The sequence below is a fragment of the Lactuca sativa genome, chromosome 8 (genome assembly GCF_002870075.4).
Source record: "Lactuca sativa cultivar Salinas chromosome 8, Lsat_Salinas_v11, whole genome shotgun sequence".
Lineage (NCBI taxonomy): Eukaryota > Viridiplantae > Streptophyta > Magnoliopsida > Asterales > Asteraceae > Lactuca > Lactuca sativa.
The window spans coordinates 124,101,435-124,126,428 of NC_056630.2; the positions used below are offsets into that span (position 1 = coordinate 124,101,435).

Here is a 24,994-nt window from a genome sequence, read left to right on the forward strand (position 1 = left end):
GCATTAATTACACAAACTAAAGTTACTTTTGGTAGATGTATGTGTTTTTTTTCTTCATCTAATGATAAAGAGATAAATTTAAGAACCATATAATATTAAAGAGATGATCTTTATAACGATATTCTCAAGGGTCTTGTTCAGCAACGAAAGTGCTTTCAACAACAAGAGTAGAAGTTCAAAAAATTGGCTAGTGACATCAACAGGATGGCATTCAACAAGTTAAAAACAAGAATCAAGACTGGTTCTAGTATCGATTGGTTAAAATGGTGTATTGATCCTAAAACTGTTTGTCCGGATGTTTTATAACCTCCAACGTCTTGCTAGCATTTTTATATACAAGTCTTTTGTTGTTATAAAAACAAGATTACTATACCAGTTTTATAGTTACAATAGATGTTATTATTACTTGGAATGAACAAAAGTATTGCAAGACATGGACACGTTAAATTTATTTACCTTATTGTATCATCATAAACATGAAATAATACAAAGGGGGTATAGTACAAGAAAGAGTAATGACAATTACAAATCATATTTGGTTTCAGAGAGACCAAAAAACTTCATATGTCGTATTCCATACAACATTGGTAATGAATTGAAAAGTTACACTTGAGACATTTAAAGATCATGAAGTACTGTAATCCGTAAGGACACATTTTACATTTTCCATCCGACGCAATGCCTTGAGCAAATGAGAGAGGGTATTGGTGATAGCCGGTGTTGAAATTACCACCAAACTTTATATTCACCAAATGATTAATGTCCCTGACAACGTAGAAATCATCATGTGTCTCACTCTCAAGTATTGACGGAGCACAAGCGGTATGTATGGACTGAGCACAATCTTTACAATGATAGAAAGATTGATGAGGATTCAGATCCACCTCACAGATTTCACAAAAGTATTCACTCTTGTGGTTCTCAATCGGGAGGTAACTTAGTTGCATGGGATGTTTGTCATACTTGTGCCTCACTGTCTCGGCTAATAACAAAGCACATGCAGGATGTATATAAATATCACACGTGTCGCAACAAAATAAAAGTTGATGCTTATAAGTGTATCTAAGCCAGATATGACAACAAGTATCCCTAACTTCTTCTACTTGAAGTATTGAAAGAAGGTGATTGGGGTGAGCTTTGTGTGTGATTTCTTTAGGTATAAACCCACATGTAACATCAACATAGTATTTGCATTGGACGCAACCATACGCAAACCCATTGCAAGATCGCATACAAACCTTACATTCAAACACACCGAAAAAGAAAGGAAGATCGTTTGAGAAGATGAGATTGAGGGTATGTTCCGGGTGACCCGGGTGGTTTTCTATTATTGGGGGGAGTCAAGTGCACCACTCATGGAGAGCAAAGTTATTGCAACTCCGCTGAGCACATATGTAAAACTGCATGGTCTCCATGATTGGTCTGAGACATCCGTTGCATAGCAGTTGGGTCTTTTTCATTGGGTCATGACACTTTATTAATAACAAAGAATTTGAGGAGGAGGAGGAGGTTTGCCCATGATCAACTAGAATCAGAGTGTGTTGATGACTCTTGTGTGTTAGGCGATCATCTACGTTAATCTTATGATGATGATGATGATGAGTAGTGGTTTGTTGGAAAAACAAGTGTTTTTGTAGGTTGTATGTTTCATCAGGGAATGGGAGACGGAGAAGACCAGGATGGTCAACATCTTCATAATTTTTAATGGTTTTCCCAAGGTCTGAGCATCATAAATTGGGAGTTAGAATATGTATAATATGAAAACAATTTAAGTAGTCAATGATATATATAATAATAATAATAATAATAATAATAATAATAATAATTAAGGAAAGAAAGCAAAGCAACTATGATTTACCAGCAAGCGGAGGCACTCTTACGCAATCCAGATGGGTGTAGTAGAGACATTTATCGCATTTGTAAATCCAAAGATCCTCCGTACGATTAAAACCACCACCACATACTCTGCATCTGGGATTATGTTTAGCGTCTTGATCTATAAAGGGGAAGGAATATGAAATGGTGAGGGGATGAGTATGATAAAAAGCACCATATGTTCTCTCTTGGATTAACAATGTTTCTGGTAGGAAAGCACATTCACTGTGTATGGTGAAGCCAACACAGGCGATACATTGATAGAACATCCCCTTATGTTCCTTCCCACAGGCACTACACTTGCATAAAATGGGTATAGGGATGGCCCACATCAGCAAGTGAGGGTGGCAGGGATGATGGATCACATTCTTTCCTACTTCCATGGCACACTTTACATCAATGTGGAAACAACATTCATTACAGTCATAAATCATTTGTGTTTCTGGATACCTGTAATCACTCCCACAAATATGACAGCACCAACTATAATTCACTGTCAGTCGTCGCTGGATAAGAGGATGCACGTGTAATGCTTTCTCCAACCTTGGTGGCAACTCACCACAAAATTTGTGAAGTGAGAAGACCTTCTTATCATCACATGATGATGAACAAATGGTGCATGTGTAGTAGTACCTGTGGTACATATGGATTTCTTCCCCACACCTCCCACATGTGGCACCTCCAAACCCTTCTTTTTTTGTAACCAGAGCACCACCCTCCTCCTCATCTTCTTCTTCATCTTCTTCATATTGTAGCTGCAAATCAATGAGCTTTAGTGGATGAGGGTGTTCGAATACTTTCAGTGTCTCCATTATTATTATTATTATATATCTCTCTTTATAATAATATATAGAGATGTTACACTTCCCAGCTTATTAATTTATAGCAAAGAAAGAGCATATATGTGTGCCAAATTCACAAAACTAAGCAGAATTCCTTTCTTTTTTTTTTTTTTTTTATCTTTTGCTTTTTTTAATTTGTTATTCGCTTTTCCTCGCCCAGAGAAGATATCCGTAAAGTTTCTTAAAAGTTGTTTCTCATACTATTTTAATTTGCCAACCAAGTTCCCTATTTGTCCTGTGCAATATGGAATTGCTGATAATTAATAACTTTATATCAACAAGTGGCATAACTTATGATGTATTTTATGAATGTTTTAAACAGCAGTTGATAAAAAAAATACATATGATACTGTAATGTGGACATTCTTTTCTCAAAATCATGATTATTCTAGATTTGGTTTCAGGTTTTGTTCTTTACTTAGTTTCATACCTAAGGAATAAACACACAGAAGCATAACATAAGTCTTTTCCTTTTTCTTTATCTTTAGTACCAACTCTCCTCTCTAATAAGTAAGGAATAGTTTTAAGTCCCAATTTTAAGTTGTACATTAGTAATTAGTCTTGTTTTATTAATCGGTATGGAGATGGTTAGAGTTGACTCATATAGCTTCATTAAATGAGTTTAAAGCAAACCAAAACCAAAGCCAAGTGGTGGAGTTGACTATTTTTTATGAGGTTAATCTAATTTAAAGGTAGAATATATAAGATTATGATTATGCAGAAAAGTAACTTGTTTGAGTATATATATATATATATATATATATATATATATATATATATATATATATATATATATATATATATATATATATATATATATATATATATATATATATATATATATAAAACATCAAAAACATTTTCTTCAAGTTAAATCCTAGAAAATTAGGAACAAAGGTTTATTGTGTTGTATTGTATTTTTGACATGATTGAGCCAAATAGCAGTCAAGTCAACCAAAACCTTGCACACTCCATTTGCAATCAATCAAGATTATTTGGAGCAACTAAAGAAAATGAAGTTGTTTCTGTTTTAAAATGGTCATTTGCAATCAACTGAAAGCTAGTTTTCAAATGTGAAGGTTTTTTCGGGAAAAAATGTTGAGGGATTTTATGAAACTTTTATTTGTTTAAAACCAGAAAATTAATGCTAACCTGTCTACAAGGGCCAAATAGGAAAAAAAAAATGCAAGGTCTTTTTAAGAAAATTAAAAATTGAGGTTTAATACGAAAAAAAAAACGTAATATATATATTGGGTATCACTTATATGTTTTAACATTTTACTAATGGTTATTCTTATATTTCGTAATTTTTTCAAATTTCTATAAAAAACTCTTTCTGTGTTTTCATAAAATACCAAATATTTTTATTCAAATATTTAGTGCAAATGTTTCAGTAAGTTAAAAAAATGTAGAATTCGACTTCAATGACCAAGTACTCTGGGAGGAACTCAAAAAGATAATAACATCCTACTTTCAAGCAGTTAAAGCATTCTACTTACATTATTCTTTTAAATTTTTTATCCAATTTATAGCCCTGAAATTTCTTTGTATTCAATTGCTTTAATCAACTGAAGAAATATCAAAAAAATGAATCGGTGGTTTATGTTCTTGAGAGAAATAAATCTTTTTATATACACAATTTCTCATTTGCCTTTTAGCTTTTTCTTCGGTTATGGTGATGGAATCATATGAAAAATATTAAGATTGCCAACAAATCAGACACTAAACATTTACCTTGCAGACTCCATTTGCAATCAATAATCAAGATTATTATGATCAACTAAAGAAAAGAAAGTCGTTTCTGTTTTAAGATGGCCATTTGCAATAATCAGATGAAAGCTAAATTTAAGATGAGTATTTGCAATCAGATACATTATATGCATTCAAAGAAAAGAAAGATGTTAAAAACCCAACCTTGATTCTTCTTGAGTGGCTTCAATTTTGAGTTCTGGTTCAAGGATTCAAGCTCGGCGCTCTGTAACTTCACCTTGTGGGCTTCAATTTCGACTTTCGAACTTCATGGGTTGGATTTTTTTAGGGTGCGATTGGTTTTCTACTTTTCTTTCAGTGGCTGAAGGTTTCTAGGGTTTACACTTTACGTCTTGATCAGACCTCTGAGATCGGATCCGAATGAATATTAGTTGGAAAGTTTGTTATTGTTGACGATCATATTAGTTTGTATAAAAAACTTAAGGAAAATGATCTAGATTTCAAACTGGTATGAGGTTTTTTAGTTTATTTTGCTGACACCAAAAAACTTAAGAAAAAATGTTTTGTAATGTATCCAATAAAATAATAAATAGAAATATTTCATTAGAATGAAGAAATGTTGTAAAAAAAAATTATAAAACTGGAGTGCAAATGGTTGGACAGAACATGTTCTCTACTAATTTTCTGTTTTATATATGGTAAAATTAGGATGGATTAAATGCACTAAAGTGAGTTGGATCCAAATAACAACCATAACAAACATCCCTTGACTAATAGCAACAATCCTAAATCTTCATACAATTTGATGAATGAAATGTCCACTTAGGAAGAAAACCTAAATTTTTATTCTTATTTGCCAATAGAAAACCCCCAAATTACAAGATATGACATGATATTATCAATCATTCATTACAAGATATCAACTTGTAATATAACAAAAGTCTTAAAACCAGACAATAAAGATATGACACATGAACAAGATATTTTTGCTTACATTTCAATTATTAGTCTCATGTATTTTGCCAAATAATACTCTATATAAACTAAAACCACAACATAAAATTGGTCTTATATGTTTATATATATTTCATTATTAGACATTAAATCTATATATTTTTCTTGAAAAACAAAATTTCCCTATTAGTAGGATCTTGCTATAATTTGTATGTATATACTGTAGTTAGTGACCGAAATATACACATAACAATTATCCTGCAACTATCTGCAAAAAATAAAAAATCATAGTTAGATAACTTCTAAAGTTCTAGATTATATCTAGTTTGAACAAATGAGTTCAAAAAGATTAAAATTTAGTGAACAAGTAAAAATATACTAAGCTCAATGTTTGCTGATGACAAGAATGTGTTCTTATAAAAAACTGTATTTTTTTATTTGTAATTAGGTTATGTAAATTATCTAATTATTGAAAAATATCTTAAAGAATCTTATGATAGAATAAATTAAAAAAATTGAGTTGATAACTGAGTAATTTTAAAGTAAAAAGCTTGTTATAAACATCTATATGCATGACTTTTGAACTTAAACGGTTTTGAATTTGTATATGACAAAATATTTCATTCTACATAATTCAAAGCAAGATTTTTAACTTAAAAAATCAAATCTAAGGTCTCGTTTCTTTTTCTACAAAAGTATTGAGCACTTTTCCCTTCTAGCGAGTAGACGTTTCGCAAGTGCACGTCTTCTTCCGCAAACTTGGAAAAAGACAAAAGACATTTAACCACTTTCAAAACAAACATCACCTAAATGTAAACAACTACTATACCAATAAATGAGTTTGTATTATATAACTTAACCTAATCATGCATATATATTTATTTTTTATTAAAAGTACCTGATAAATGAATGGATCAGTTCTCCCTCCAGCTCCTGACCTTCTCACCTCCTCTTTCTTCAGCAACCTATCATTTAAGCATCAGTTATACTGTCATATACCTTAAGAATATTTTTCCAAACAAGTATCAAGTAATGCATTTTTGTGAATTTTCATTGGTTGAATGCATGGTTTCTGGAATTTTTATGGTGGAATGAATGTATTTCTTTTAATTGCAGAAAACCCCTTTGATTTATGTATTTGAACAGAAATCGGGCAATCTAACGATCAAGAAAGGAAGCCATGCCACGTGGCATGCTATTATAGGCCAATACCGTAAGTAAAGAGGGAGATTATGTTTTACATGCGCAAGGCTTTGCTGGTGTCGGGGCTGTCGCCGAGCAACTGACGTATGCGGACTTCCGAAGCGGATCCATTGTGAGCAAGCACTTCCAATATGGCTTCAGACCGGCGGATTAGATGAGAGGAGCTGACCGGAGCCGACGGCTTCTCTCCCTTTGTCTTCGACTTCCAGCTTTCTGAGCTGGAAACCAAGCTGCTGGAGCCACCTGATAAACACGACGAGCCTTCTGTCGTCTCCGACGAGCTACCGGACACAACAAAAGATTTCTGTTCCACGCTAGAGTTTTTCCGGCAATCGGAAATCCATAACGTCTTAGATCTGCTCTTTCTCACCACCTGCAGACAAATCCAAAAATTGATCAGTAAGAAGGCGAGACTATGAGATCACATTGATCTATAGAAATCGTATTAGCTAGATAACGATAGCTTATTCTTTCTTCTCAATTGTTGTACTCAATGCGAATAACAGAGTATGACGATGAAGGATCAGAAGTCAGAACAGTATGCTAAGGACGTAACTACGTCCGATCAAGGCGTGTAACCATAAAATTTTAGTATAAACTACGATATAAATTAAGCTGAAATGAAAGAATGAATCATGAACGAAGTAATTAGGTATGCTGAAGTGTATCTGAGTTCGAGGAAGCTAAAGTAAACAGTTCACATAGAACAGAGAGTTACTAAGAAACCCAAATTCAGGATATGAGGTTCAAAATTTAAAATAGAAACCGATTCTGATGGAATTCATCTATAACGAATAGAATTTGCACACGCAAGTCCAATCAGAGCTCTAAATCGGACTGAATTCCGGATTTTCTATCAAACAGAACCTCAAGTCGATCGAATCAAATGCATAAACTATATACATTTACCTTAAACTTCATCTCGTGTTCAGAATGAGCAATAGCACTAGCAACCATACGAAGACCGCTTCCATGAGCTTCATCCGATGATGCATCATCGCTACTCACAGTAGACGAAGCAGACGACCTCGAACACGATTTACACACCAACAAACTCTCAGAACAATCAGAATGGCACGTACATGTGGTTCCCTCGCTGCTAAACGCATCAAATCACAACAAAAACACTCATTCATGATCCAGCTACGAATTAAGCAACGTAAAATCAAACCAAATTGATGACGTTAAATTCAATTGAGTTACCATGGAGACGAGGATAGAAGGAGAAGAGCTGAAGCGACGATCTCTTCGGTGGAATTTGGAAATGGTGATTCGGATTCCATTTTGTGTTGCTGCAGAAGCTTTTTTGTATCAGTAACAATAGGCGGGAGTGACGAATAATTTGAATTTTTGGTAAGATTTTTGCGATTTGATCTGGTTAACTGAACTCTTTCTACGATCTAAACTACTATGGTACGGTTTGTTAAGCATGAGTGAGTTCGTTAACACAAATATGGGTAAAGTTTTGTGGACCCGTTTCTCGTGAAAAAGTAGAAAGTGGACTATAAATTGACCCCAAGTTATTCAAGCTCCTCTTTTGCTAGAAAAATTGTGCACACAATTTGTTTACCCCATCCTTATGAAACATGGTTAACGACTTCATGATTTTCAATAACACCACCATATAAAAATAATATCATGTCAGTATACACTAAAATCTATTTATAAAACATGGATCATTATTCATTAGACAGGATAGATTTTATATCTTATTGAGCTGTGCCTTTGCAAAGAGGCTAATTAAATATTTTTCCCCTCTTTTTCTTTCTTGACTGCTCTCTGCAAATGTGATGACCTCACAAAGATCTCCAAAATGGTTATATGCGTATATGGTAAGCCAAGATGTGATAGTCAAGTCAGCTCGTGGACTAATGTGTCCAGAAACAACAGTGGGTTTGTGGGATGGTTTGATCTTCCAATGTGTCCAAGATCAGTGGAAGTTATTCATGGGTTGCTTAGGTCCATGAATGAGTTAAGCAAGCACTAGTAGATGGTAAGAAGTGCAAGTATTTGTTTATGTTTTGGGGGTTTTCTTCATGGTTGTCTTTGTAGCTAACAATGGGTGGATGATGATTATAGGTTTTTGAAGGGTAAATGGTGGTTTTTGGTGTTTGTTGTTAGTATAAGAAATTTTGAAGTGTCTAAAAGTGTCTTGTGTGTTTTTTGGTTCTTGTATTAAATGTAATAGTCAATGTCTTAAAAGGCAGATGTCTGAATTATAAACGGCAATTTTGAAGGAATGAAAAATGATCATATGTTTGTGTACTTGTTTGTATATGCAATGCTTGAAATCAGGTATCTATTATATGGTGTTGTAGTGATGTGCATAGGTTTGTGTACTTGATCCTCAACAAACGAGATGTATTGACCATTTTGATAATGATGGTCAACAAAGCATAATGGTGTAATATGTGGTAGTGATGTGTATATATGTTAGTGTACTTATTTTTTTGCCATTAAGGATATGAGAAAAAATGACCATTATTATAACAGCATCATCAAATAACATTGTCATAATCTTCAAACTTAAAAACACTGCATCATTCTAGGAATTTTGTGAGGGATTTAAGAGTTTATTTATGGATTTTTGTTTTTTGTTTTATTTTATATATATGATTCAAAATTTGTCGGCTCAAAAACAACAGGATATCTCGTACCAATGATTTGATCCTGATGATATGCACTCGGACCATTCCCCTTCCATTCTCAAGCAGTGCATAGCTATCCTGCATTCCCGTGCCACTTCAATCCACAAACTCAAACAAATTCATGCCTTTTCAATCAAACATGGCGTCTCTCTCAACAACCCAGATATGGGCAAACATCTGCTGTTCAGTCTCGTCTCCCTCTCCGCACCTATGTCCTACGCCCACAAAATCTTTAAGCAAATCGATAGCCCAAACATCTTCACTTGGAACACAATGATTAGAGGCTACGCTGAGAGCCAAAACCCAAAACCAGCCATGGATATACACCGCAGCATGCGGTCGTTTGCTGTCGAACCCGACACGCATACGTACCCATTTCTTCTTAAAGCCATCGCCAGGTTAATCACTGTCAAAGAGGGTGAAGAGGTGCACTCCATTGCAACTAAAAACGGGTTCGGATCTTTGGTGTTTGTCCAAAACGGTTTGGTTCATATGTATGCTGTATGTGGACGTGCTGAAAGCGCTCACAAACTGTTCGAGGAAATGTCTGAAAGAAACCTCGTAACTTGGAACTCTGTAATCAATGGATTTGTTCTCAACGGGAGGCCTAACGAGACTTTAACTCTTTACAGAGACATGATTGACGAACAGGTGAAGCCAGATGGTTTCACTTTGGTTAGCCTACTCACTGCATGTGCAGAGCTCGGTGCCTTAGCATTAGGCAAGAGGGTTCATGTCTACATGTCTAAAGTTGGGTTAGCTGAAAATCCCCATGCTGCAAACGCCCTTTTGGATCTTTACTCAAAAACAGGAAACATCAAAGAAGCACATAAGGTGTTCGATGAAATGAAGGACAAGAGTGTAGTCTCATGGACTACACTCATAGTCGGCTTAGCCATGAACGGATTTGGTAATGAATCCATCAATCTTTTCAAAGAACTAGAAACAAAAAAACTTACACCTAGTGAAATCACCTTCGTAGGTGTACTCTACGCTTGTAGCCACTGTGGATTGGTTGATGAAGGATTCACTTATTTGAAAAGAATGAAAGAAGAGTATAAGATTGAACCAAGAATCGAACACCATGGATGCATGGTTGACTTATTAGGAAGATCAGGTCATGTACAACAAGCTTATGATTACATCATCAACATGCCATTACAACCAAACGCAGTCATCTGGAGAACCTTATTAGGAGCTTGCACAATCCATGGACATACAGGTCTAGCCGAGTTTGCAAGAGCTAAACTCATAGAACTTGAACCTAACCACAGTGGTGACTATGTGTTACTCTCAAATCTCTATGCTTCTGAGAGAAGATGGTCTGACGTGTCAAAAGTGAGAGAAAAGATGTTAGCAAATGGTGTTCAAAAGTCACCCGGGCATAGTTTAGTTGAGTTGGGAAATAGGGTTTATCAATTTGTGATGGGGGATACATCTAATCCACAAAATGAAGAAATCTACACTAAATTGAATGAGATGACAAGATTATTGAGGTTAGAGGGTTATGTGCCTCATGTTGTGAATGTGCTTGCGGATATTGAAGAGGAAGAAAAGGAGACTGCTTTATCGTATCATAGTGAGAAGATTGCTATTGCGTTTATGCTTATTAATACGTCTAATGGGATGCCTATTAGGGTTGTGAAGAATTTAAGGGTTTGTGCAGATTGTCATCTTGCTATTAAACTTGTTTCAAAGGTTTATGGAAGGGAGATTGTGGTGAGGGATAGAAGTCGGTTTCATCATTTTAAGGATGGGTTTTGTTCATGCAAAGATTATTGGTAGGTAGAATATTATGTACATCTTGATTACCAATTTTGATTATGGGAGTTCTTTGTTTTTGAATTTGGTTTGAAATTATGGTTTTTGAGTTTTAGTTTGAAAGATAAATGATTATTGTTATATTTCGATTTTTTTTTTTTTTGCATGTTTGATTAGTTAAATGCCATTTGAAGTATCATTAAGCAAGTAAGATAAGCATGTATGTATATGAATGTAACATTACATTGAATATTACAACTTCGGGTCTTTTGATATGAACAGCTTGATAATCAAAAAGCCACATTTATCCGATTAGTGCAAGTGATGTTTTTAATCTTTTTTTTAAACAAAATTCGAATAACTCTACTTGTCAGATATTGCTCAAGTTCTGTTTATTAAACCGGAAATGATACGTTTAATCGTTAATCACTAAAACAACCAAAGTCACTAGGATGTTATTACAAAATAATCATCTTTTGAAAACATATTTCAAAATGGCCATAATCATTATGTTACAAAATGATTATGTTTTCATATATTCTTTTATAAATATAATATATATCATTTATAAAACAATTTTTATTTTGCAAAACAATTTGTCATATTCATTTAAAAAATAGTCATTTTGTTACAAGATCCACTAATTTTGATGTAGTTATTAAATTAATATACGAAAAGCAGAAAAAGAAACAGGAGGAGATGGCGTTTTATCATATTTCTCGTTTGGTTCCTCTTAACTACCAAGTCCAAAACCCTAAAAACCCCCGTTGGGAGAGAAAAAATTGTCAATGGCCTGTAATGGCACCGGATGTGAATCGGGTTGCTATAAAGACAGCACCGGGGATGAAGTGGAAAAATCATCCACGAAGAAGTTAAATGGTGATGTCAATGGCGATGGTAATCACCATCGCCACCAGACGACGTGTCTCAAGTGTAAGGCAGCCGAAGCCACAATCTTCACCGGCGGGGAAGGTGGTAGCAGATTCTGTGCTGATTGCTTCCGTAGTAACCTTTATGGAAAGTTTAAGCTTGCTGTCACTTCCCATGCCATGATTTCGCCCACTGATAAAGTTCTCGTGGCCTTCTCCGGTGGTCCTTCATCCAGGTTACCTTTCCCTTTCCCTTTCCCGTCGACACATAGTCTGTAATTTTAAAGGCTTATTTGATCCGTTCTGTTATATTTTTGCTATGAATTGAAACGATTTCATTAATAAATATGATATATCTTGTTTTCTCCCTCTTTGACAAACTTCTATTCTTGTTATGTGTTAGTAAAGAGAAGCAGATATGTTCCCACGCTCCCTTAAATTTGATCTGTAGATAACAAAGGTAGCATGTAATTAGGGTGTTAGAACAATTGAAATCACTTTGGAGACCTGGTATTGGTTTTAAGCACAAAACAGACTAAACCATCATAGTAGGAACCTATGATCTTTGCATACACTTAAGCACACACACACAAAAAAATCACTAAAAGGGGCAAAGAGGCATGTCTACTTGACTACTTTTAAGCTTGAATTAATTAAAATGTCGTTAACATCCATTACAGATATGTAACAGCATATCTACACAGGGTTGCTCTCATACAACTACAAAAGCGTCATTTAACAATCAAATAACCACTAAAATCTGACAATCATTAACATAACATCGATAAAGTTACTATTAGTGATACTAAACCACAAATATTAAAATAAGCATCATCAAGAACATTAAAATAAGAATCAAAGAGAGACATGACAAAGTGGATGCAAATATGCAAAAAGAAGGTCTTATTATTTGTTGTTTGGTTATTTTTCCCACTTTTTAGTGCAATATTTGAATATCCATATGTGCTTATTAGTCATTTTATTGTGCTAGTGCTTTTTTAAGTTTAAAGCTGCTAAAGGGTAATTAACCATACAATGATCTTTGCAGGGTGGCTCTTCAATTTGTTTCTGAGATGCAACTCAAATCCCAGAAAAACTTTGATGCAACTGCAATTAGAGACAGATCTTTACCTGTATTTGGTGTTGGAGTAGCTTTCATTGATGAAACTGAACTCCATCCCATCACTTGTACTGATTTCAATAAAGCCATTGAAGACATTAAAGAAATTGTATCAAATTTGTCTCCAACCAAAAAAGAATTGCACATAGTCCCAATCAGAAACATCTATTCAACAAAAACCAGTGATGGAAGTGAGACACTGAAGAATCTAATAAACACTGTTAGTGATGCAACTGGAAAAGAAGACCTTCTTTCACACCTACGTATGTTGTCCTTACAAAAGGTATGATTTAAAAAAAATTATATCTTTATCAACAAACTCATATGCATTTCTATTTCATTTACGTTTTGTATGCCATTTACTATGCAGATTGCCATTGAAAATGGATACACCAAACTTGTGTTGGGATCATGCACATCCAGAATAGCTTGCCATGTACTTGCAGCCACAGTCAAGGTTTGCTTTTTTTTTTTTCATTTTTTTTTTGGTTTCTAATTATTGAAATTATTGCTAATATTATATTTTTCACAATAGGGTCAAGGGTACTCATTAGCAGCTGATATACAATATGCTGATGCAAGATGGGAAATTCCAGTAGTGCTTCCCCTACGTGATTGCCTTATTCAAGAACTCAACATACTTTGCAGTCTTGATAGGTTTTTACTTTTTATATTTATTTATAAATATTTGTAGTAACATTGAGAAAGGTTTACCTATAATTTTAATAAATTTTTTTTAATTCATAACAGTTTGAAGATTGTGGAGGAATTTAAAGACTCTCGTGGTGGCATCAATGGTTTGGTTTCTTCTTTTGTAAAACTATTGCAGGTAAATTGTAATTTTAAATGTTACTGTTTGATATGAACAAAAAAAGTTAGGGTTTGTTTGGTATGATGGAATGGATCACAAAGGAATGGAATGAAATTCAACCTTGGAAGTAGGAAAAGGAATCACATTTCTTGCTAAATTTGTCTCAGGAAGAAAATCCTTCTCGGGAATGCACAATTGTAAGGACTGCTGGAAAGCTGACTCCATTCCCATTTAACAAGATTCCGGAGACAAACACCGATTCCAATGATGTTCATTTGGCATCTCAAAGGCGTCATAAGAAGTTTAATTTAAAGCCGATTGAATCACTTCCTCCAGACTCATTCTGCCCTATTTGCAATAGCCCAATCCGTGACTTACAAAGCGTGACTTCTTTTACTAATTCCCAAACTACCCCTGAACTTTTCGGTGCTGCTTGCTGCTCTAGTTGCCAATATCAGATACTTCCTGAGGAACTCTCGTCAATGGAGGAGTTCTATTCGTTTTTACCCCAATCTATCATTGAACGAGCAAGAAATGGGAACCAAAAATGGATAAGGTGAGGGCAATTTAGTAATTTTATTCAGAGTTTTTTTTCTTCATATTAATGATGGAAATTTAAATTCTTTGACAGGGAAAAGATACAAGATTGTTTGATTTTAGACGATGAAGATGAAGTTTGAGGTTCTAAATGTAGTAAGTTGCTGAAACTGGTTGTAGTACTTCTGGCATCTGCTTATTTAAAAAGGACAAAAAAAGAGAGAGAATAGTTTAATGACAATTTTGGAAGTGTTGATAAACTTAAAATTAAATTTGTTTGGTTTTTGTTGCTTTGGGATCACAGGAGGACCATTTTTTGTTACATTCTTCTGAAAGGTATTTTTGTCTTGGAGTGAATTGTGATAATGAGATATATCCAAACTGCCAAAATAATCATTCAGGATAGATGTAGATGGATTGCTAAATCACACATGTACATCATCTTTATGTTTCATATACTATTATTATTATGGACTACATTACAAACTAAACAACTATTTGGGGAAGATTTCAAAAAATGGACCAAATTTGCAATTTGAGTAAAGCACAAGGACCCAATTTGTAGTTTACTCTATATATTATGGGAAGGCAGTTTGCCTGTAACAGAAGCGAGTTCTTAAATCAGTTTATATCTTAGTTAGAGTACATGCTTCCAAAATTAATATTTAAGGGCTTCTAAGTTTATTACTCAAATAATTGGTATGATCCTTAAACAATGACCTACTCAAGTCAATTTGTATATTAAGTTATCGAGTCTCTTATATGATTATAAACTTATAATATATAGGTCCTTTACACATAACACATTGAAACAGTCATAACAAATAACTATTCTCTTTGAAAGTGACATCTCACCAATTTGTATTTTTAGGGAATTTTCACCTAAATCCGGCTAGTCAATTCAATCAAATAACCAATGATTTATAAATTCTTTCCTATGACATATTCGGTGTTTTGATTTTTTTTTTTTTAAAATGTCAAATGAGATAATATATTTATTAATAAAAAAATAGAAAGATAATAAAATTTGCGACGGAAGTGGTTGAAGTTGAACTGTGATGGATGGTTACAGGTCGTAGAGAAAGAAGGGATTGGAAACAGAGGACCCTGCCACTGCCACATCTTTCTCACATCAAAAGCACAAACCCTTTGCCTTTTCCACGTTCTCAAAGATATTTTATTTGATCTACAATAAGTTGAATACACGCCTGATAATAATGGTTAATTAACAAAAATGTACTATAAAGTGTAAACTAATTATTTATATATACTTACTACAAAATAACTGTTTGTTTCGTTAAAAAGGTGGTATTTACAAAATTACTTAGATCTTTAAAATATATTCTTTCTTGGCAAATTGTGATTTCATACACACTTTGTTATGGTAACTTGCTATTGATTTGGAATATTTTCGTAACAACTAAGTGTGAAATTCATGTATTTTATTGGTTTATTTAAAAGAAAAATTAAATATGAAATTCTTTAAAATATATTCTTAAAAGTTTGAATTTATAAGAAAATTAATATATATATATATATATATATATATATATATATATATATATATATATATATATATATATATATATATATTGAATTATTAAAATATTTATTTTTTCTTTTAAATTTAAACAAATCTCTTTATTATAATAAAATAATAGGTTTATTTTCTTTCTGTCATGTGTCATTATATTAAGTCTCCTAATTAATGTCATATCACTTGTCAACCTATTGATTCTCCATTTTAAATTTCAAATTTTAAATTTTTCACTTTAATTATATTAAATTAATAACATTAAAATAAAGTTAATATAGATTATAAGGTGATATAATTTCACATATTTATTTAAATCAACAATTATAATATTATATAACTAAAAAATATCTCTTAATTAATAATTTATTTAAAATAATTTATAACTAGTTTTGAGTTTTTAATATGAAAGTTTAATTTATTTTGTAATTGTGGTTCCTATGGGTTATAAACTAGTAATTTAGATAAATAAACAAATTAAAATGAAAGTCCATTAATGAAATTGATATGCATTTATTATTATTTATTATATTTAAATACTATATGGAATTTAATAAAATGGAAAACCCATAAAATGACATGTGGAAAAAAAAAAAAGAAGAAGAAGAAAAATGCATGTGGTATAATGTATTAGAAGATGACAAATGTCAAAATCATTTTTATTTATTAGGAAAGATTGAATGAGTTGAATCATAATTTTTATGAATTTTGTTTTACCATTTCAAACATAAATTCTTTTAATTAATGTTGAGTCTAGTGGATTGCGTCATGGGCTCGGTCCATAGCCTAGATTAAACGCAGGTATTGGGCCTGTCCAGCTGCGCATTATTTTATATTAGGGTTTAGTATATAAGCTGCATGCATGCAGACTTAGTAGACAACGCTTTAATTGTTTTCGTTTTCATAGCTTGTAAACCCTAGCTCGCCTCTATAGCGGAAGTTCTTCATCGAGCTCTGCTGAGGCGTGACTCAGTTTTGAATCATAAGCTAATATTTGATTCTGTTTTGTGTTCGTTCTTAATTTGTTCTTAAACTTTTTGAATTCTTTTATCATTCTTGTGAAAGATCTAAACGATCTAAGAGTTTTGAACTCATCAATTGGTATCATTTTCAACTCCAAGGAGAATCGAAACAAGTTCGATGCTAAGGCGGACGAAGGAATTTTCTTAGGCTACTCCTTGAACTCCAAGGCATATAGAGTTCTCAATAAACGCTCGAAGAAAATTAAAGAAACATACTATGTCACTTTTGACGATAGTTATGTTAAGAAGTTAAGAGCAACCAAAGATGCATCGCAAGACATATTTCCAACGAATGGTCAGGTTACCATCTCTATCTCGAATCTTTTTGACCAATTCATGCTCTTGTTTGATGAGCCTCAGAAAGCAATTGACTCAGAATCAACGGCAAAAGACAACAAAGTTGACAATATGAAACAAGTTGTAGATGATGTTGCGAGAAAAATGGCCGATGATCAACCCAACGGAACCGAGAGTGCAGACGGAAGTGAACCTTCTGATGACCATCCTACTGTCGAGGGGGAGGGTTCTGCTCCTCATCATGATCAAGGTTCTTCTTTCCAAGGGGAGAACTCATCAGCAAATACATCCACCTCCACTGAAACTCCAACCAATGAAAGAGGTACAAATGTTGGTCCTGAACAGGAATCATTCTTCGAGGGGGAGAAAACAGTGAGTGAAGATGACAATTTGTCTGAACTCGAAGAAGAAATCAATGTTAAATTGGATCCCATCTATGATCCAAAGTTTCCTCCACTAGTGAAATGGACCAAAGATCATCCCCAGACTCAAATTATTGGGGAATCCTCTGAGAAGGTGTTGACACGCTCTCAAATCAAAGCGAAACAGGTTGCTCTATTTTCAAAAGTCAAGTTTTGTATGTTCAATTCATTCGTGTCTAAAATCGAGCCAGAGACTGTTAATTCGGCTCTTGATCATTCAGACTGGGTTCAAGCCATGCATGATGAGCTAAATGAGTTTGAATGTAACAAGGTATGGCATCTTATTCCAACACCAAAGGATGCTTCGGTCATCGATCTCAAATGGGTGTTCAGAAACAAGATGGACAAAGAAGGAAATGTTATTCGTAATAAAGCTAGGCTGGTGGTCAAAGGATATTGTCAGGAAGAGGGAATTGATTATGAAGAAACCTTCGCTCCAGTGGCTAGATTGGAATCTATTCGTATCTTTCTGGCGTACGCTGCTCACAAGAACTTTGAAGTCTATCAGATGGACGTCAAATGTGCCTTCCTCAACGGTGAACTTGAAGAAACCGTATATGTTGAGCACCCGCCGGGATTTGTGAACGAAAAGTATCCTGATCATTGTTATATCATTGACAAAGCTGTCTATGGCCTGAAACAAGCTCTCAGAGCATGGTATGAAACTCTTACTCGTTTCTTAAAAATGTCTAAATTTAAACAAGGTTTGGTTGACCCAACCTTCTTTCGTAAGCGAGAAGGTAACCACCTTATGATAGTCCAAATTTATGTTGATGACATCATCTTTGGCTCCACGAATCCTAGCTTAATAGCTGAATTCCAAAAGTTGATGGAAACTAAGTTTGAGATGAGCTCAATGGGTCCAATTAATTTCTTTCTTGGATTGAACATTAGACATGGACCCGAAGGCATTTTTATTAATCAGGAAGCATATACCAAGACTTTACTCACCAAGTTTGGAATGACGGGAGACTCCAAAGTAAAAGTGCCGATGGCTTTTGGAACGAAACTCACACCATCATTGGAGAAACCAGCAGCTGATACAACGCTTTATCGATAGATGATCGAGTCTTTGATGTATCTTACAGCTAGTAGACCTGATATCATGTTCTCTGTCTGTTATTGTGCTCGATTTCAGGCTAACCCACGAGAACCTCATCTTCAAGCAGTGAAGAACATCTTTCGCTATCTAAAGCGAACTACCTCTCTAGGTCTATGGTATCCAGCCAACTCTGGATTCTTCGTGCAAGCATTTTCAGATGTTGATCTGGGTGGCTGTGGATTGGATCGGAAAAGCACCACTGGAGGATGTCAATTTCTGGATGGAAAATTAGTCAGTTGGCAATCAAAGAAACAAACTTGTGTTTCGTTATCCACTGCAGAAGCCAAATACATTGCTGCAGCATCTTGTACATCTCAAGTCGTGTGGATACAGATTCAACTCCGGGATTATGGCTTAAGCATGAAGAAAATCCCCTATACTGTGACTCTGAAAGCGCAATCAGAATTTGTCACAACCCAGTGCAACACTCAAAGACTAAGCATATCGCACTAAGGTACCATTTCATCAAGGATCACGTCGAAGATGGCAACGTCGAAATTCACTTCGTAAGAACGACTAATCAACTGGCAGACATATTCACAAAGGCTTTACCTGAAACAAGCTTCAATAAGATCTTACAAGGCCTAGGAATGATGCAATCCGAGTTAGTACCGAAATCGCCTTCGCTCTCATAAAGGTAACAAGCGAAATAGAGCGAACTTATATGAACTGAAATGAACCGAGCGTTCGGTCTATTTCGGGTTCGGTCCATTTCGAGTTCGGTCTATTTTGGGTGACGTTGGACCATGAACCGAAATGAACCGAGCGTTCGGTCTATTTCGGGTTCGGTCCTTCTGAACTTGCTATTTTTTTAAAGGCGTTTCAAGTGTATTCGTTTGTATATATTTCTTTTCTACTAATAAAATCCCAAAAATATTTTTTTTTCAATTATTCAATTCTCACAAAAACCCAAAAATATTTTCTTTGTTTTTTTTCCTATTTCTAACGTTTTTATGTTTGTCCAAGTGTGATTCTCGAGGACATATCTATGGCAGGTAAATTTTTTTTGTTAGTTAGGTGTCCCTAGAAGCATGTTGTTGTATGTAGACTCAAGCCTCAACTGATTCTGAGTGAAGCCTTAATAACATGATCAATACCAATCATGTTTTCCCAATCCAGGTTGTCAAGTTCACTCTAATCATGAGCTACCTTACTCTACTCAAACTGAGTTTAGAGTTGTCTGCTTGGACCCTCTTTTCTTTAATAAGCAGAGGTATATTTGTTTCTTACACCATCTCCATTCTCTTTCTCCATTATATTTCGCTTCATCAATATAACCCCTAAGACTCTCAGTTTTAACCACTGAGGTTTATGGTTATACAAAATCTGCGTTCATGATCTTAGTTTCATGCCACTATATACTAAGTGAAACCTAAAATTCAACACCACTAATGAATTGACAGTGAATTCAACAATTCAAGACATTACTTGTTACCCAATGAAATCTCTTTTTCTTTTTGAGTAATCTTTATGAGATTGCCTTTCACCAAGGTGTCTCTGACCCTAAAAGATTCAGTTTTTTTTTTCGAGATTTCTTAAACTCTCTTGCCACTATAAATTATTTCTCACCTACTTGTTCAACAGATCATAATGATCTCACAAGTACTTCATTCTATTTTGATCTTATGTTAAGTATCGAAATTATGAATTGAAGCGAAAGCCACCCACTTTATCCTTTAAAAGATGCCTTTCAAAACTTCTGAACAAGTTATTGATCATTATTTCATGGGAAACCAAGCAAGCACTTCAATGTCTCTCTTGACTTTGAAGGAAGTGATTTTTGCCCAGAATCAATTGTTTCATGTCTAAATACAACATCACAGATAACCCCAAAATACTAGTTTTATTTCTTTATCTTTTACACCCTTTGCACGAAAATTTTCACAAACACTCAAGTGTCATCAGGTGAAACGATTGGGATGAAAAGGTCGCTGACTCAGCATAAATTCAAACGGTTTGGCGATTCGAAAAAGGTGACTTTTATCAAAAGGCGTGAAAAAGGGGAATCGTTTTTCTCTCTCCTACGTCATCTTCGGCACGCCAACTGTTACCACATCAATTTAGACGCGATTTTAGAGATAATCCAAGATTTCAGCCGGATTCTTCTCTCTCTTCCTTGTATGTATAAAAGGAATTGGAACGGTACTCTCTCAACCTTTATCACTTCCAAAAAGCTCTCAAAGAAACCCGCCTATTTTCTGCAACTGTTCATCATCATTCTCAAGCTCCTACAATGGCAGAATCTTCATCTGTTCATGATACCTCAGTTCGTCAACCTCTACTCACAATAAAACCTCAACAAAACCTAATCATCGATCTCACTCCCTTCGTTTATGAGTCGTATATGCTATATGTGGTTGAGTGTCTCAAATACTCACCACTTGTCGTTGCACTGACAAAGGTTGAAATTGTGCCTATGTCATTCTTATCCCATATCTACTCTACGACGTTCTACGACAAGGCCAATGAACGTATCCACTTTGAGTTTCACGATGAGAAGGTCTCTATCTCCAAGAGCCGATTTTGTGCCCTAATCGGTCTCTCACAAGATCCGTCTCTGGTAAACCCTGACTCCATTACAATTAGCCAACTATTTACCATGTTTTATCAGATGGGGTATACTGAAACCCTAACAACCGTTACCAAGTTCAAGAAGTCCTGCCTTCCTCCTCAATGGAATGGCCTATTCACACTCTTATTCAAGGGTTTGTCTGAGCGAAGTGTTGGTTCTGACGGTGCTAGCAAGGCTTTCATGACGGTGCTGTATGGGTTGTACAGCGGGCTCAACCTTGTCTATGGGTCTATTATTTGGCAGCAGCTGGTTCAAAGTCTACTCTCTTCGTCAAAGCACTCGGAAATTTCTTGTGGGCGTTTCTGGACCATTATCACCAAGTGCGCAATGGATCGCAATCGTGTCCCAATTATGGCGGATTCCTTGCTTTCTTCCATCGCCACCTTTCATACGAAGAAGATCATCGTCACTGATCCTACCAAATTCTCGTACATTGGCTCTATTCTTGAAACCGTGCTTGGTTCTATCTCAGCATCAAGCATTCTTCTTCAGCAGTACAGGAAACGTAAGTCCGTTGATCCACGTGAGCTTACTCCTACAATGCTTCGTTCCATTGAAGAAGCTGACAAACCAGCCAAAAGGGGTAAAGTAACCTGGATCGCAGAAGGAGGGACCGGTAACAAAACCATCCAAGAGGCAGACCCCCAAGAAGAGGAAAACTGATAAAGCTGCTCCTTCTCAACAACAACCCAAAAAGCAGAAGAAACCTGCTAGGAGACTTATTCTTCAATCCTCAAGCGAGTCGGATTCAGAATACGTTTCTCCTAAGCAGAAGAACGCTCCATCTTCAGACTCTGAGAATGAAAGTTCTGATGAAGAGGCTTCGGGCCGAGGGGATACTCCACCTCGCTCCCCTACTCCAGAAATTCCGGTTCGTTCTTTGCCTCCTTCACCTCCACCTGTTACAATTCCTGCTTCTCTCCCTCCTATCTCTCAAACAACCACCTCTCAACCCTTCACTTCAATACCTATTCCCACTCCCATTTTCACAGATACAACCTCTACCACCACTACAAAACCTACCTTCACTATTCCCAAACCACTTGTAATCGAACCTACTTTTACAACCGAACCTCCTCTAACAACCGAACCTCCCACTTCTTCAATACCCTTATCTCCAACACGTTCTACAGAAACAACCCCGATTTTGGGCGGTGAGGACTTGGAGTTTGACTCCACATACTTCAGTCCTTATTGAGTACATAGTGAGGATGATGACGATGAGCCTATCACCAAACGTCATCTCAAAGCGGTAAACAACAAGCTGGATCAACTGCTTTCCTCCTCTTCCTCAGGAGCTTATTCAAATGCTGCATTGAAGGCCCTGTTCTCTTCAGTTGTTGTTGAACATTCAGCCTCCTTATCTGCTGCAGCCAAGGCTATTGAAGCCTCCACTTTTCAATGTCAACAGGCCTCTCGTGTTGTTGATGCCTCTATAAAGGAGTGCAAGGATGCGACTGCAAAAGTCGATAAACTAGTTTCCCAGGCCCACCTATTTTTAGATTCTTTGCAGGCTGCTGCTGCCAAGAATGTTGCTACAGTTACTTCTTCTGTAAAAACTCTTCAACAAACTCTTCAGTCTGAGTGCTCGAAGGTTGAAGCAGCACGCATTGCTATTGAACAGGTAAATGACGCGTTCCATGCTAATGTCAATGAACGCTTATCTCAACTACAAGCGGACTTACCTATGGAAAATGGGATTATGGATGAGCTTGCTAAATGCACAAATCAGCTCAAATTGCAAATACACAAGTTGCGAACTGTTCATGCTGAGATTGATGACCTCAAGTCAGAAAGGATGGTTATACGGAGTTCTGCTTCAGACGTTCACTTCATCCTTCTTCATCTTATTGAAGGTCATGATCCACTTATAATTATCACCATCCGAAGGCATTTGGCAGATAAGCTCAGACCGGCACTAGACGTCCTCAGCCGTATCGAGGGTGTTTCGGTGACTGGTGTCCAACCGCAACAAGGGGGAGAGAAAAAGTTGAAGCAAGAGAAGCAAGAGATGAACCAACCTCCTCCATCTAGCTCCAAGCCAGCTACTGAACCAAAGGGTAATGAAGCTTCAGTCAGTAACAAGGATAAGAAAAAGAAGAAAATTGGTGAAGATGATACAGACAACGAAGATGATGTCTATGTTGAAATTCCCAGGAAGCCTGTCCCAAAGGTTGATTCTTCTGAAAAACAAACTGAAGAAATTTCTATGAAGGAGCAAGCTGAGCTAGAACAGAAGCGAAAGGAGACGAAGCTCCTTGAAAAGAAAAAGGCCATGTTCCCTTACTGGACTAAAGATTCGCTTCAAAGGTGTGCGATTGACGAGCCAGCTGTTCTATGGCTCGGGCCGATAATGTCATTCAGCCTTGACAACTCCAAGGATGCGCAGTTCGATATGTCAATCACTCGAAAGGCATTCATCGTCCACTGTTTCAACTCGATTGCTGCCATTCCATCTCCAGACCCGAAGGTAGATAGGGATCTGTTAGAATTTTACTTGGACTTTGCTCAACCTCAATATCAGACATGGAGTTCAAAGAAGATAACCACTGTCAAGGTGATGAAGCCCTATTCAGCAGGGAAATTCATCAATGTCAAGTTCAGGGTGACTAGAGGAACCGAAGGCTCGGTTCACCATTTTTCCCTTACTGATCTACCGAACCTCAACCCCCATGACGGGATACTCCTCAACAACATTCTTCTGTCAAATCCTCAGGAGTATCAGCCAATTATTGATCATGTCAAGCGTATGCTTGTTTGCTACATACATGAGGTAGCGAAGATGGACCAGGAAATTGCATCTTCCATACACAAGCGACCAACGATCAAACCCATAGGCAGAGCTGGCAATGTTAATTCCATGATCAAGGGGAAGATTGATTCCAAGTATCACATAGTAATGTTTCTCAGGGGCAAAGGTCAAAAGTGTATGTTCGCTCTTTTTGACAAACACCTTTTCTCGACGACTTCTCTCGAGCATATCTTGGAGATCATACAAAGGTGCGACCATAACAGTGCTGCTGATAAAAAGTTGTTCGTCGACATGCTGAGGTGGTACATTCTATTCCGACAGACTCTTCTCACCATTATTCCTAAACTGTTTAAAGTTATAAAGACGGTGAGACCTGCTCAGAAGAAATAATCTCTCGCCTCATTTGACGCAAAGGGGGAGATTTTTTAGTCTAGTGGATTGCGTCATGGGCTCGGTCCATAGCCTAGATTAAACGCCGGTATTGGGCCTGTCCAGCCGTGCATTATTTTATATTAGGGTTTAGTATATAAGTTGCATGCATGCAGACTTAGTAGACAGCGCTTTTATTGTTTTCGTTTTCATAGCTTGTAAACCCTAGCTCGCCTCTACAACGGAAGTTTTTCATCGAGCTCTGCTGAGGCGTGACTCAGTTTTGAATCATAAGCTAATATTTGATTCTGTTCTGTGTTCGTTCTTAATTTGTTCTTAAACTGTTTGAATTCTTTTATCATTCTTGTGAAAGATCTAAACGATCTAAGAGTTTTGAACTCATCAATTAAAAATAAATTCACTAAACGTTGTATTTAGATTATTTATTTGCAGTGCAATACGCAACAAATTATATAAATTGTTCAAAAAAAACATTTCTTGTGACTTCAAAGACCATTCACAAACACCACTACTCATCACCATTTAACACCACCACTTATTTCACTACCACCAAAAGCAAACACAACAAAGTAG

The 24,994-nt window shown here is 35.7% G+C and overlaps 3 protein-coding genes across 5 annotated transcripts; 2 read left to right on the forward strand and 1 right to left on the reverse strand.

Annotated features, from left to right (window-relative positions):
- Positions 1–1,289: 1,289 nt before the first annotated feature.
- LOC111885636 (uncharacterized) lies at positions 1,290–8,095 on the reverse strand. Of its 3 annotated transcripts, XM_052766752.1 has the most exons (8): positions 7,788–8,095; positions 7,494–7,683; positions 6,623–6,957; positions 6,280–6,346; positions 4,632–5,649; positions 2,326–2,630; positions 1,859–1,996; positions 1,290–1,720 (listed from the first exon to the last, which is right to left on the reverse strand). In XM_052766752.1, the coding sequence occupies exons 1-5, from the start codon at positions 7,865–7,867 to the stop codon at positions 5,635–5,637; spliced, it is 687 nt and encodes a 228-aa protein (XP_052622712.1). In that variant the 5' UTR covers positions 7,868–8,095; the 3' UTR covers positions 1,290–1,720; positions 1,859–1,996; positions 2,326–2,630; positions 4,632–5,634. The 3 variants fall into 3 exon arrangements, with proteins under 3 accessions (XP_052622712.1, XP_052622711.1, XP_023737643.1); XM_052766751.1 differs by having other exon boundaries at positions 1,859–2,630; XM_023881875.3 differs by lacking the exons at positions 6,280–6,346; positions 6,623–6,957; positions 7,494–7,683; positions 7,788–8,095 and having other exon boundaries at positions 1,859–2,630; positions 4,632–5,276.
- Positions 8,096–9,078: 983 nt separating this feature from the next.
- LOC111885634 (pentatricopeptide repeat-containing protein At4g21065) lies at positions 9,079–11,145 on the forward strand. The gene has a single exon (XM_023881873.3). It carries the CDS (start codon positions 9,263–9,265, stop codon positions 11,015–11,017), a length of 1,755 nt encoding a protein of 584 aa, XP_023737641.1. The 5' UTR covers positions 9,079–9,262; the 3' UTR covers positions 11,018–11,145.
- Positions 11,146–11,695: 550 nt separating this feature from the next.
- On the forward strand, positions 11,696–14,703 carry LOC111885621 (cytoplasmic tRNA 2-thiolation protein 2). The gene is made up of 7 exons (XM_023881863.3): positions 11,696–12,098; positions 12,911–13,265; positions 13,353–13,439; positions 13,518–13,639; positions 13,733–13,811; positions 13,961–14,349; positions 14,425–14,703. Exons 1-7 carry the CDS (start codon positions 11,782–11,784, stop codon positions 14,471–14,473), a joined length of 1,398 nt encoding a protein of 465 aa, XP_023737631.1. The 5' UTR covers positions 11,696–11,781; the 3' UTR covers positions 14,474–14,703.
- Positions 14,704–24,994: the final 10,291 nt, after the last annotated feature.

What these genes read in the sequence shown, in the direction of transcription:
- LOC111885636 (XM_023881875.3), bottom strand. Translation starts at nt 2,519, where the DNA reads ATGTACCACAGGTACTACTACACATGCACCATTTGTTCATCATCATGT. An exon ending in AAGAGTGCCTCCGCTTGCTG is followed by an intron (nt 1,721 to 1,858) that starts GTAAATCATAGT and finishes TATGATGCTCAG; the next exon opens with ACCTTGGGAAAACCATTAAA.
- LOC111885634 (XM_023881873.3), top strand. Translation starts at nt 9,263, where the DNA reads ATGCACTCGGACCATTCCCCTTCCATTCTCAAGCAGTGCATAGCTATC.
- LOC111885621 (XM_023881863.3), top strand. Translation starts at nt 11,782, where the DNA reads ATGGCCTGTAATGGCACCGGATGTGAATCGGGTTGCTATAAAGACAGC. An exon ending in TACTTGCAGCCACAGTCAAG is followed by an intron (nt 13,440 to 13,517) that starts GTTTGCTTTTTT and finishes TTTTCACAATAG; the next exon opens with GGTCAAGGGTACTCATTAGC. An exon ending in CTTTTGTAAAACTATTGCAG is followed by an intron (nt 13,812 to 13,960) that starts GTAAATTGTAAT and finishes AATTTGTCTCAG; the next exon opens with GAAGAAAATCCTTCTCGGGA.